The sequence below is a fragment of the Vigna radiata genome, chromosome 2, assembly GCF_000741045.1.
Source record: "Vigna radiata var. radiata cultivar VC1973A chromosome 2, Vradiata_ver6, whole genome shotgun sequence".
Lineage (NCBI taxonomy): Eukaryota > Viridiplantae > Streptophyta > Magnoliopsida > Fabales > Fabaceae > Vigna > Vigna radiata.
Genome location: NC_028352.1, coordinates 5,696,838 through 5,710,482, shown reverse-complemented (window position 1 = coordinate 5,710,482; position 13,645 = coordinate 5,696,838). Strand labels below are relative to the sequence as shown.

Below are 13,645 nucleotides of genomic sequence, written 5' to 3'. Positions count from 1 at the left end.
TTTTTTGCTTCCATTTCTATATGTGCTTCATTTTCTTGTCTTCTTTTTTTCCTCCTCTTTCAAATATAGAATGTTGTTCTTGAGGTCTTCATTAGTAGTCATTGGACTTGCATTCCAATTAGGTCACTGATGAGTTTCATGCACACAACCTTCATATTTGGAAAATCTTATAGCACTTGATTTAACCCTTTAGAAAATATTTTTGTCATGTTTGTGCTTCCTTTTAATACTAAAATTTTTACCATTCAACTTTACAATTATGGACTCCAAGGCATTGACATTCTCCACCAAGTTACACAACTTCCAAAAAGATGCCTCTATTAGAATATGTTGCATGCGTTGTTCAATATAGATAAATCCTGCAAAAGGTTAAAAAAAACAAAATGACATAATATATTTAGATCCTTACAACTCTTCTAAGTGTTTTACTCAAATTTCACTCGTGTATCACACTTATAAGTTTTTCCTTTAATGTACTATCCTATCCTTTACCTCTCATATTCTCTTTAGTATTTGACAAAGAACTCCAATAGCTTATGCAAAGAATGAACAAACAATGTGAAAAACTTTGTGAGATCTAAATGTTAACTTAAAGGTCAAAGAAAATACGAAGTGTCATTATTGGGTCTACCGAAAGAGTTCAAAAAGGAAAGTGTATTTAAATTACCTTTAATCTTAACTTCTAAGCGAAGTGTCACTATTGGGTGTACTGAAAAAAGCTATTTGCCCAAAATACTAGAATACTCGATCTAAAATACCCGAGTCGCATTATATTGTCGATTGTCCACTAACAAATTAATTTTTCCAACAAGTGCAATAGTACGATTGTAGTACAACAAGGTTGTACTCACATGGATTTGTTTGGATAAAATAGTAGTCTATGATTTATTCAAATCTGTAAATGAAACAGTGATAAAAGTTTGATAGATTTAAAATGAGTTTGATTGAATGATGAAAATAAGTAATGATGATTAAGATGTTGGGGTTGAATTTGGCTACTCTCCCTATAATGCATTGCTTTTAATGCATTACTTTAGTGCTCATGGAAGTACTCTTTATGGTAATTTTAAACTCATCCATGACATTTAGAACCTAAGATTATTAGACTTACTGTGATTCTTCACTCCTAATTGAATGACTCCTTCCATTAATGGACAATACTCAAATTTATTTCTAATGTTTATCAACCATTAAGAGATTTGATTGTATCTAAACTTTAAACCAATTCTCATTGCATTTAGGCTTTGTGAAGTAAAATGATTAATCAAGTCATCAAAGCAATAAAAGCAAATAAAGTAATTAACACATGAAGTAAGAACAGAACATATATTGAATCAAAGTGAAAAACAAAGAGTTAGAGAAATTACGTTTAATCCCAACAAAGATGAGTTTAGCTACTCATAATAATTTTTAATACAAGCAGAAAGAATTGTTTTCCTCCTCCTATGATTCTCTCTAAATGTATTACAATAAGTACCTAAAAACTCTAAAATTGGATTCCAAAATTAGTATATATATCGCAAAGGTTGGCTATGTTTTTATATAAATTAACTGTGATGTTTCAGCTTCCAAGTTTTTTGTCAGCCATGATCTTTTCTCTTTAGTAAACTAAACATTTGTAGTATACTTAAAGCTGGTTTCCAAAATATTCTAAACTAATAATATATTGTTATTATCAAACAACATAAATAATTGATATACAATATTCCTAAATATATTGATATCATATATTAATCCATTATTTTCATAAATATTCAAAGAATTAATAAGTTTTTCATTTGTTTCTCTTTAAAGCTGAAAACTCTCTTATTACAATATAATAATCCAACTCTTAAAAAACCTTAATACTCTATTTTAGAAACATTTCATCTAAATCCAATAACGCCTAAATCCGATAAGAAAACATTTTGTAAATCTGTTGTTAGAAGCCAATGTAAAAACAAAGTGCTTCTTTCTCATAAATTGTTATTTAAATAGGTCATAAAATTGATTTAAAAACTCCAAAAATAATCAATTTCGAATACATACTTTTCTAGTACAGTATTTACACTCAAATCAATAAAAACAACACTACACTAATAAAAGCCACTCATGTTTTCTCAATACAAATTCATAACATTATAATTCAAATTTATGTGAAGTTTATTAAATAAGTTATTCCTCATTATTTACTGTTCATTTGATTTTATTTTTACCAAAACTTAATTGGAAATAATCGTGGATCAATTGACTAACTAGAGAAATAAAAAAATTCCAAAGTGAGCTAATCCTTAATTACAAATTTTTTATGATAGTGATGTTTGGTACTATGAAACCGTGTGTACTAAAAAGCATTTAATATTTTCAAAAGTTAGGCTAATTTTACTGTTGCATCTCTTCACTCGTAATAAAATAATAAGCACGTCAAATGCAGTACTCTTAAAGTATATATATAATATTATATTAAAATAATTAAATTGAATTTTAAACATGTAAATTTTCCATAGACCACTGAAAAACAGTGCATTTATTTGACTCTGAACATTCTAGATGATAACATCATGACAAAGCAGAGAACTTGGAAGTTTATTATGGCTAATTAATTATCTTTTAGTTCAACTATTTCTTCCTTTATTCTTTGTAGTTATCTCTTAATTGTTGTCTGAGAATGCTGATTCAACATTGATTTTGCATGTTAAAAAGAGAGAAATAGAATGAATAAACATGATCATGAATGATGTAATAATATTTTTTTTTTACCAAAAGTTTATGAATAATTAATTATAAAAAAGGCACGTTTATATTTTTAAAAAGGATCACTTTTATAGTATAATTAAATATTTTTTCACCAATAAGGCACAAAAAATAAACTTCATAGTCGTTATTTTAGAAATTATACTTGCAATAAATTCTAAACGGTAAGTTAAATATGTACAATAATATTTATGTCTACAATATATTAAAAAGATTTTATTATACAATATTATCATATTATATTTACTAATGTTTTATTATCTAGAATGGATCAATATCTTTTCAAAGAATAGTCGTTCAATACTTTCTCTTCTAGGCTATTTTTTCTTTGTCAATATCTATTAGTGAGTATTTGTTAACTATTTTTTCTTTGTCAGTATTTATTTATAATTTTTGAAATAAGTATTCTTATAGTTTGCTTAATTATGATTCAAGCTCTATCAATTTTTGAAATAAGTATTCTTATATTAAAATTATTCTATTAGAATAATTTTCTATTTTAAGTTATTTTATTTTGATCGCTCGCTTCTTTTTTATAAAAATATTATATCAGCCACTCAATTAATTTGATTAAAATACTATTTTTGACTTATTGACTGTCAGACTAACTTATTGACTAAATAAGACATACCTTATTAATTACTTAAACTCAATCATAAGTATGATTTTAATGTTTGCGTATAAAAGATGTTGATTAACACATACAAATTAATAATAAACATATGTCAATAAACAACACCCACTTTATAAATAAACATATGTCAATGATCACCACAAACTTGACTTTTATATTTTGTGAAATAAAATATAGAACTATATTAATGATTAAATATTAACAATCTTATTATAATTAGTATATATTTTTTATGTATTTCGTCATAACAATAATAATAATCATTTTAATTTTAAAACATAAGAACATATTTTATTTGAAATCTCATGTAAAAATATGTAATATATCCGAAATTAATACAACTAATATTGTTAGATATATAAGTTTGTTAAATATATTTAAGTTTGTTAGATATATCCGAAATTAATACAACTAATATTTTTAGATATATAAGTTTGTTAAATCTATTATATTATTATTTCTTAGTTTCATTATATCAGTAGTATAATATATATAATTTGTATGAAATGTTATACACATACAAACTTCTATTATTTATGTTAATATGAAAAGTTTACTTAAAATGAAATTGATGATACTAAGTACAAAGTGTAAAACAAACTATTATTTCTTAGTTTCATTTTGTTAAATTCCCTAGAGCACAGATAACAGGTTTTTTTATTTTCTTTTATGCCAGCTCATAATGTACGAATATTATAATGTTGTTTTTTACCACATTACACGTAACCCATTTTATGCTAAGAGAATTTACAATGAGTATTGGTTAAAAAATGTGAGCGTGGAAACGTTTAATTGATAAGAAAGTTGAAATTCTATTACACATAAAACATACTTTGATTTAAGAGTCAAAATAAGTTAACAAAATATATTTGACCTAATAAGAGTAGGTTGACCCTCTTAAAGGATATAATAATTGGAATGATATGCCAAAAGTGTTGGGGAGGTACGACACACATGATAAAACATTGTCTGCTTTGGGTTAAAGCTCTCATCTTTTGGTACCATTCCAAAAAACTTCTTACCATTGAAGATATCTATATGTATATAAATCCTTGACCAATCTTTCTTTCACTCAATGTGGGACTTTGTTTACTCTTCAACAAAAAACTCTCTAAAAAAATTCAGACAAAAAACAAAGAAAAATATTACTTCTTTTCTTAACATAAATTACTATATCATTGGCAAATATTCTTGAACATTTGAAAAATAATTTTCTTATAAATAAATAAAAGAAGGGTATTATTATAATATAAAAAAAAAGTACTATATATGGGGTCTTCCTTTGTAGGTGTTATTCTTTGTTGGAAAACCATGGCAAGAGACACGTTCTGTGTTAGTTAGGGCAGAAGAAGCCAATTTAGGAATCCAAGTCAAAAAGAGAGGAATGTGTTTTGTAGTTCAATTAAGGGTGCAATATCACTTACATTGTCTTCAATGATAAGCATGTGCATATACATTCATTCTTCTCAACCTTCATCTTCATCTATCACTTATCATCAAACATTGTCTTTTTCTTATTATGTTTCTCACTATGTTTTATGTTTGAGTGTCACTTCTATGTTTAAATACTTTGTTTTTAATATTTTAAGACACATTTTAAGGATAATACTATGATAAAAATTTTAAGTTTCAAAAGATAATACATTGTTTTAGGTATCTTACACAAGGATCACGATTCTGAAAAAGAAAACATTTTAAAGCATAAAAGTAACCTTTTACTTAGAAACACTCCATGTTTTGAAATTCTAAATTTAAGTACATTTTTATAATCAATTTAATTATATTAATAAAAGAAAAGTACTATATTGGCTAAGATTCTAATGTGATTTACCCTGTGCAAGTGCAATGCATGTTTGAGTCAATAAAAAAGAAACGTGTTTGCTTTTCACATACAAAGCAGAAATGTCATTTTTTAACAAGCATTTGAAAATTGTACTTATTTTTAAAGTTTTCTTTATGTTATGTATTCATAATTAAATTATAACAAATAGTTAATATTATTTGCTAAACATTTTAATTTGAAGATATAAATTATCTTTAAATAAATTAGGAAAAATACATACATGTGTTCACTTTTATAGTGATAACAGAAATTAAAACATTTATTATTATTATAATTATAAAAGTCAATTTAAGTAATTTTTATAACTTTAGTGTAAGTAATAATTTATTTATTTAAATTTTTATTATAAATAGTTATTGTACTTGATGGACCGGATGGTCGAAAAATTGTCTTGAAAAGACTCTGTTGGATGGACTTAGGGATGACAAAAAAATCTACGGATAAAACCCGCAGCGGGTAGTTACTACCCGTGGATATTTACTACCCACAGGTAACGGGTAGCAGAATACCTGTTTCTAGACGGATCGGGTACGGATAGTATACTACCCGACCCGCGAGTACCTGTTACTCGCAAAAAATAAAATAAAAATTAATTAATATATTTTTTTAATTAAGTTTAATTAAAAATAAAATTGAATTATATTTTATTAGGTTAAATTTAATTAAAATTAAATTTTAATTATTATATTATATTATATATATATATATATATTGTAATTTTATTTTAAAATGTATAAAATATATATATATATATTTTGCAAGTATCCACGCGGGTATATTTTTATCCAACGGGTCAAGGTGCGATAGGCACTATTCGTGCTCGACCCGACCCGTTGTCATCCCTAGATGGATCGGAGGATCAAGGAATCGTCTGGAAAGACATTAAAAATCTTCGATCTATGACGAGATTAAAGTAAGATTTAGTTAGAGTTATTGGGCCGTGATTAAGATTCCGCTAATATAAAAATATTTAAATTAAAAAATAAGTATTAAATAATTATTTTAATTTAAAAAATACTTATAGAATAAAATTAAAAACAAAATGTCTAAAAAATAAAAATCTTCTTTATATAATAGCGTATATATAGAAATTAGTTAACACAATTGTTTGAATAAAACTATAATTTGAATAGAAACAACAAAGATTGTTTAGGGCTTTATATTTTGGCTTAAACCCTCCCTTGGTCCTAATATTTGTGTGAAAATCTCAGTTCGGTCCTCAAGTTTTGAACTGTCTCAATTGGATCATAATTTTTTGTAAAAATGCACACATTTTACCAACCGTTAACTGATCTCAAACGGCGTTAAGTTTAGCTGACGTGGTATGCTGACGTGTTGGCTTAATCCCTTATTGGTCCTCGTATTTGTGTGAAAATCTCAATTCGGTCCTCAAGTTTTGAACTGTCTCAATTGGGTCATAATTTTTGTAAAAATGCACACATTTTACCCCAATCGTTAACTGATCTCAAACGGCGTTAAGTTTAGCTGACGTGGTAACCAGAGGACATGCTGACGTGTATTATTTAATTATATGAATTATTTTTTAAAATAAGCAGCGTTTCACGTGGCACAATGCCTATTATTTAGTTTATTTGAATTAGGGATTTTATTCATCTATCTGAGAATCAGGGATTTTACACAGACTATCTCGTCGGCTCAAAAAATAAAGTCAACAGAAAACTCGCGTAACCAGTGCAATCAGTCTCACAGCCTTTTCTGCAAATGAACCAACTTGGTAACCTATAGGTTCATCACCAGTCTTTAAGCTATTTATTCTACTGATCGCAGAAGATAATTGTTGCACAGTGAGATCAGTTAGCGATTGGGGTAAAATGTGTGCATTTTTACAAAAATTATGACCCAATTGAGATAGTTCAAAACTTGAGGACCGAACTGAGATTTTCACACAAATACGAAGACCGCGAAGGGATTAAACCAACACGTCAACTAAACTTAACGTCGTTTGAGATCAGTTAAGGGTTGAGGTAAAATGTGTGCATTTTTACAAAATTACGACCCAATTGAGACAGTTCAAAACTTGAAGACCGAACTGAGATTTTCACACACATATTAGAATCAAGGGAGGGTTTAAACCTTATATTTTCTATGAAATTTAGTTTTGGTGTCTATGTTTTAAATTGATAACTTTAATCCCATGATTTGCAAATATAACATTTAATAAGGATTTTGTACTATTTTAAAATTTAAAGAGAAATTAAAAAATGTTTATCTAGGCGAAACAAAATGAATATGAATTCATGACCACATGCTAAAATTGAACATAAAGTTAGAATTTTCAAACCCTTATCTCTTTTGACCCGTTCTTTAAAAAAGAAATAAAGATAAAAGTTAAAAATAATATAAAAATTAAATTTTATTCATATATTACTTGAAAATGCAAATATACAATAATATCATAACCTAAATTATCATTTATATATTAATTTTAATTATTAATTATAACAAAATAATTTAACATATAAAAATAATAATTATTTTATTTATTTAATAAAAACATTAATTAATCAATTAAAACTTAAAAATATATTATAATATAAACAAATTTTAAATATAAACAATTAAAAGTAACCTTTAAGGCTTGACCCACTTTATTTTTGAGGAACAACAGTGGTGTGGAAAGCTAGATGAACTGACATGTTTTGCCACGTGTGGAGCACATGATTTGCAAATAGTTTCGAAAACAAACACGTTCAAAGACACATGTGAGAGCTCACTGTAACTCAACACTCGCACGTGCTTTGTTGTCGTTTTTATTATCACTCTTTCTAACTTTGGTAGAATGAAAGTGACAAACCAACTATTCCATATTCCCTTTATTTAATTTAAAATTCACTTTTCTTTATTTAATTTCAAAGTTTCAAACTAATTTGATGTGAAACTAATTTTGTTCAGACTATCAAAGTTGTGTTGGCTTCAGATTAGAACTTCTTGGCATTACTTTATTACTTGTTCTAATTGTCTTCTGAAATTCATTTATCATTTTTGTACTTATTTTTATTATAAAACCACTATAAAATAAAGTGATTTTTCTTCCAAATATTAATTTATCTAAGAAAATATTATGTATATATATAATATTATTTTCTGGTCAACTAGATAGTGTTTATAATATATGATTAAAAATTAAATTTCCACAACTTCTTTTGACTTTAACCTTATAGCATTTTAATTTTTTTAAACTATTTATGATAATATTCTTCTTTAAATATTTATTAGCTCTATTTTCTAACGTTCTTTTAGTGTTGTTGAATAATGGAACATTTATTTGTTTTTCAGTGTCGACACTTTGTGTCATCCAAAATTGTAAGGATCATTGAAAAGATTTTTCTATAGTGACAACACATATCAAATACGTATCTTTATAATATTTTTCATATTGAAATATTTTAACCTTACATTATATTTATTATATACGTGATTTTGATATACCATAAACTTTGAACCTAAGCTTGATTCCAATTAAGATTGAGGCAAATGTTAAGCATGCTAGGTATTTATTTGTGTTAGTTATTATCATTATTTTTAAATTTCAAATATAGGTTCTTTTATCAATGTATATCAAGGTGGCAAATTTACAAATCAAAAATTTCAAATTATTTTTTATTTAAATTTACAAATCGAATTTTCATTTGTTGGGATTGAATGTGTAGATGTGGCAAATTTAAGATAAAATTTCTTGATTTTTTTTAAAAAAAAGTTATAAACAATTCTGGATTTTTGAAACAACTCTTCAATTATACAATAAAAAAATAATAAACAGAAGAAAAATTGAGAATGCGTTAAAAAGAAACTTATGGATAAAAATTGCATGTATTATGATATCATTATATATTATTCCTCTCACGTAGTTTTTTTTTTTAAAAAAAAAAAATTGCATGTCACAACTGACAAATTACTTGAAAATGAAAAGTAATACTTTTCTACTATTATGACTAAATTAATTACCTAAGAAACACGCGATTTTATATCTAATTATAATTTGAAAGAAGTCAAACTCTTTTAATCCCAAATAATTTTGAAGGAAAATCTATTTACCAACAACTATAATTAAAAGAATTTTCAAAGGTGATTTTTGTCATCATATATTTGGCTGAATGTTCTTAACTTTATCGCTGCAATTAAGGAAGCGAAATGGAATATATGATTTACCCTTTTCAATTATGAAATTAATGTGTGCATATCATACTTTTTCTTATGAGTAATTTCAGATTAAAATATATTTTGATATTTATTTCTATCAAAATTTATTTTGGTCCTTTTATCTTTTATAAATTTATTTAGATTCTTTTTAACTTTGAAATTTGAATGAGGAATAAAAAATGAATTTTAACGTCATTTTATGTATACTCCATATAACTTATTTTCACTTGAAGCATTACAGGTAAAGTGATGGAGTTTATTTATAATTGATGTATTTCAAATAATAAATATTTTCAAAAAAATAGAAGTTTATTTTTCTCTTAAGGAGCACATATGACAAGTTTTAGGGAGATTAACCTTGATATTTTGATACTAAAAAAATACTAAGAGAAAAAAAAGTGATAGTATGAGAAGAAAAGAGTAATCCTTTAACAATAAATATCATAAAAAAAATTATATTATTTATAGAAAATAAATTGTTATATATAATCCCATTTTAATAAAAGAGACAATGTTTTGGACCACATCTCTTTCCATGTTTCTTGAGGAGATTTTTTTCTTGTGAAAATTTGTTTTTATAATTTCTTTTTGTTAGGGTCTATAGTAGAGCTATCAAAGGAGAAAAATTGGTGGTGAAAACTCCCAAAAGGAAGAATTAGTCATCACCATGACAATGAAAACAAATATATATTTTTTTAAATAATTTGTTTTCTCTATTTTATCATTGGATATTTATTGGCTAATCACAACCAATAGATATCATCAAGAAAAATTCGTACATATCAATGACCATACATAATCAACCAATATAAACATGTTTTGCCCTTTTCTTATCATCAAATTATTGTTCTCACCATCATTAATATGAAATTAAGTAAAACTAATCACTCTTAATCATTTCACCAATAAATATTTTTATTTTTATTTTATTTTATTTTATTTTGATTACTAGGTAGCATATTGAGGCTTACCTAGCTACTTGGTAGGTGTTGGATCTTGCATCTCTATTGTGTAGTGTTCCCTATTGATTGACAAAAAAACATTGGAATATGGAACCAAATAAGGAATCCAAAGCCAAAAGAGAGATTGGTCAATAACTACCACTTTGTCAAGAAAGTAAAAAAATCATCAAAACATTGTGTTTCTCTTACCAATTATATACACTGGACAGTGTATATAATTAGTAAGAGTTTAATTTCAGAACGTAAAAAATAATATATAAATAAACTTATACATTTTTATCTTTATTATTTATTTTTATATAGTAAATGTATGTGATTCATCAGTGTTGAATCTTTTATAATGAAAAAACCCGACAGATAAAAACTAAAAAAATTAAAATTCAAAATAGCAATGGAAATAAAGATTAATATTGTAAGAACAATTTTCTTTCTCTTAAATTTCAAAGATTACATGGAGTGAAACAGCATCAACTATTTGTATGATGATGATGATGTTTAACTTAGGTGATACAAGAAGTTGGAGACTGTGATGAGCAAGTGAATGAATCTCCTAACATTGGATTTTTCAAACGAAGCAAATTGGATTAACATGATCGTAGGACTGAATACAGGAGATATAGCAGCAATGACATTCTTTTCCTCATGCATGGAATTGAATTAGCCTAATAAATCCTAGCCATGAATTGATTTTTATTAGTTCTAATTGATTCCTTGAAGTTCTCCTTAGGAGACAATCATTGGAACATTTTTTGTGAATGTCTATACTATATGTTATATATTTAATTAAAATTGATATGATTCTGTTTTTCAAGTCCAAAGGGGCTCCCATAGTGCGTTTGGGCTAGTGTTATCCTCGAAGAAGTTGTTCATGCCGCTTTGATAGCCGCCAGTGTGAGGAGGAGTTGAAATGAAATTGTCCACTGATTGTTGTGGTGATTCCTGTGGGCTCTGTGCCATTTCCATGCAGATTAGAGCAACAAGATTGGCTTGTTGAAGTTGCATGGTTACAAGCTCAGCTTGTGATTTGGCCAATTGTGCTTGAAGTTCATTCACCTGCTTCTGGAGCTGGCAGATTGCTCCTGCACAGCCATAAACAGGGTCTCTTATTCTTGCACTGGCCTCGTAAACCATGCTGGTCACTGCATCAGCCCTCTGAGACTCTGGAAGTTCCTGAAAGGTATGTGCAACAACATGTTTAGATGATGAAATGGAAAAGCTTGACAAAAGCATTTATTGGTTCCAAAATTAGGTATCTGTTGATTGCTTCTAGATCTCAGATTTCATTTTTAAAGACTTATCAAAGACCGAGACTTGGAATACAGAAGATTGTTAAATGAATATCACCACTTGGAGACCCCACCAGGTGTTTGTTAAAAGTAGGTGGTTGATAACGCATTTGTTATCGTATTGGAACACTATGCTCCATTTCATCTAATCGGGTAAAGGGCCTCATTGACCTTAGAAAAAACAATTAAAGTCAGAAGCTTGGCATAATTAGTCTTTAGTTCCTTTTACTTTTCAAGTTTCACTGCTAAAGTAGGGAATACTTTTTACAAAAATCAAGTATGTTACTTCTTATAAAGTAATTTTTGTTTTGAATCTATGAAGAAAACTGTTTACTCATCATGTGTAAAAATATGTTATCTGTCATCACTTTTCACAAATAAAAAGAAAGAGAAAAGACAGTTTTTTTTTTTTTTTTTTCTTTTTATGAAGGAGAGATTATTTTCAGAGGCTAGAAGTGAATACTGTGTATATTGTGTGTGTGTGTGTGCAGAGGATGCTTTGTCGGGTGATAGAGTACAAAAATGGAGAGTTTCCTAAAATCTTGTTGGAACTCCGTGATCTGAAAGATGAATGCTTAATTTTGTGAAAATTAATAATGCATATGAAGGAATTAATTAACATGTACCACGATATCTTACACACAGACTTCGGATAGCAGAAACATGTTGAAAAACGTTTTTGATTTGGTTTAGATTGAAGACAGGGAATCAAACAAGTATGATTTTAAAGGGTGATGTGAGCAGAACCTGTAGGAACTTGATGATGTTGCTGGCACCAAACACACGGTGAGCAATGGTAAACTTTGCAGGTTCAGTGGGAGGGAAATACGGTGCCAGAACACATTTCTCAGCACATCTTCTCCTCAAAATCTTGCATGCAGCACAAGGGCTCATGACAACAGTGGGAGGTGGAGGAGGTGGTGGTGAAGAAGAAGAGGAAGTGGGGGAGTGAGAAAGTGGAGCAGAGGAAGTAGGGGTGTATGTGTCACTGCTCTCCATCTCAGTTTCTAACCTTGTTTGTTCCTTTGTGTGTGTCTGTTCTCTGGTTGTGTTGTGTTTGAGGGACAGAAAGAAAGAAAGAAAGAAGAAGAGGGTGTGTTTGTGGCTTGGTGGGGTTTGTTAATGGAAGCTGAATCCAAATCCTTTTTATAAAGAAAAGGAGAAGCTGGAAGCATGTCATGGCATGGAAAAGTGATGTCACAGTTGAATTTCGTTAACCTACGTGGCTGCTTGTGGTTTCCCACTTCTTGGTTAGGTGTTGTGGATTTGGCTCATTGTATGAATCAAAACTCTTCCTCTTTGAAAAATACCCTTTTCAAGACACATTCAGATTGTGATTTCCCCGCTTTTTACTTCAATCAACAATTTCCAAAACAATAAATAAAAATTATTCCCCACCATTAATTTCCTTCCAAAAAGAACCAGCTTCTGCATTTTCCACACAAAATCTTTTGTGGTTTGCCTAACTTGTCTAGGAATGTGGAAAGTGCTTTCCCCTGTACATAGTTAGAAAAACATACAAACCTATGTATATATGTTTGAATCAACATGTCCTCTTCACTCTCCACCTTTGTTGGACTTCAGTTTTATTACACCATGCCCTCAAAACCAAAATGAATCACACATTAACTGTCACCAACATGCTTAAATCTCTCATTCACAGTATACAATTCTCCTTCTCAAAAGTATTTTACGTGTATAACAAGTAAGTTACACATATAAATTAGACCATTCTACATTACTCCTTCCTTTGTTTGTTTTCGATTTTTCCCTCTTATCCTTGAACCTTGTCATAATGGACAACACAATGAAAAGCAGCCCCAGAAGACAAATCAAAAACAGTCATATCCTTGAGCTAGTCACAGTTTTTATTTTTCTTCCTTAAATTTGCTCAATATGGTGGGCTAAACATCTGGCTCATATAATAACACAACCCTTTATGGTTTATGTACCTAAGATGTTATCTGATTATGAAACTCATTATATAATTTTACTGCAGGAAATGTTCATCGCAGTGAGTATTAGG

The 13,645-nt window shown here is 28.0% G+C and overlaps 1 protein-coding gene across 1 annotated transcript; it reads right to left on the bottom strand.

Annotated features, from left to right (window-relative positions):
- Positions 1-10,743: 10,743 nt before the first annotated feature.
- Positions 10,744-12,861, bottom strand: LOC106755312 (LOB domain-containing protein 1). Its single transcript, XM_014637443.2, has 2 exons — positions 12,367-12,861; positions 10,744-11,503 (listed from the first exon to the last, which is right to left on the bottom strand). Exons 1-2 carry the CDS (start codon positions 12,616-12,618, stop codon positions 11,141-11,143), a joined length of 615 nt encoding a protein of 204 aa, XP_014492929.1. The 5' UTR covers positions 12,619-12,861; the 3' UTR covers positions 10,744-11,140.
- Between the last annotated feature and the right edge of the window lie 784 nt (positions 12,862-13,645).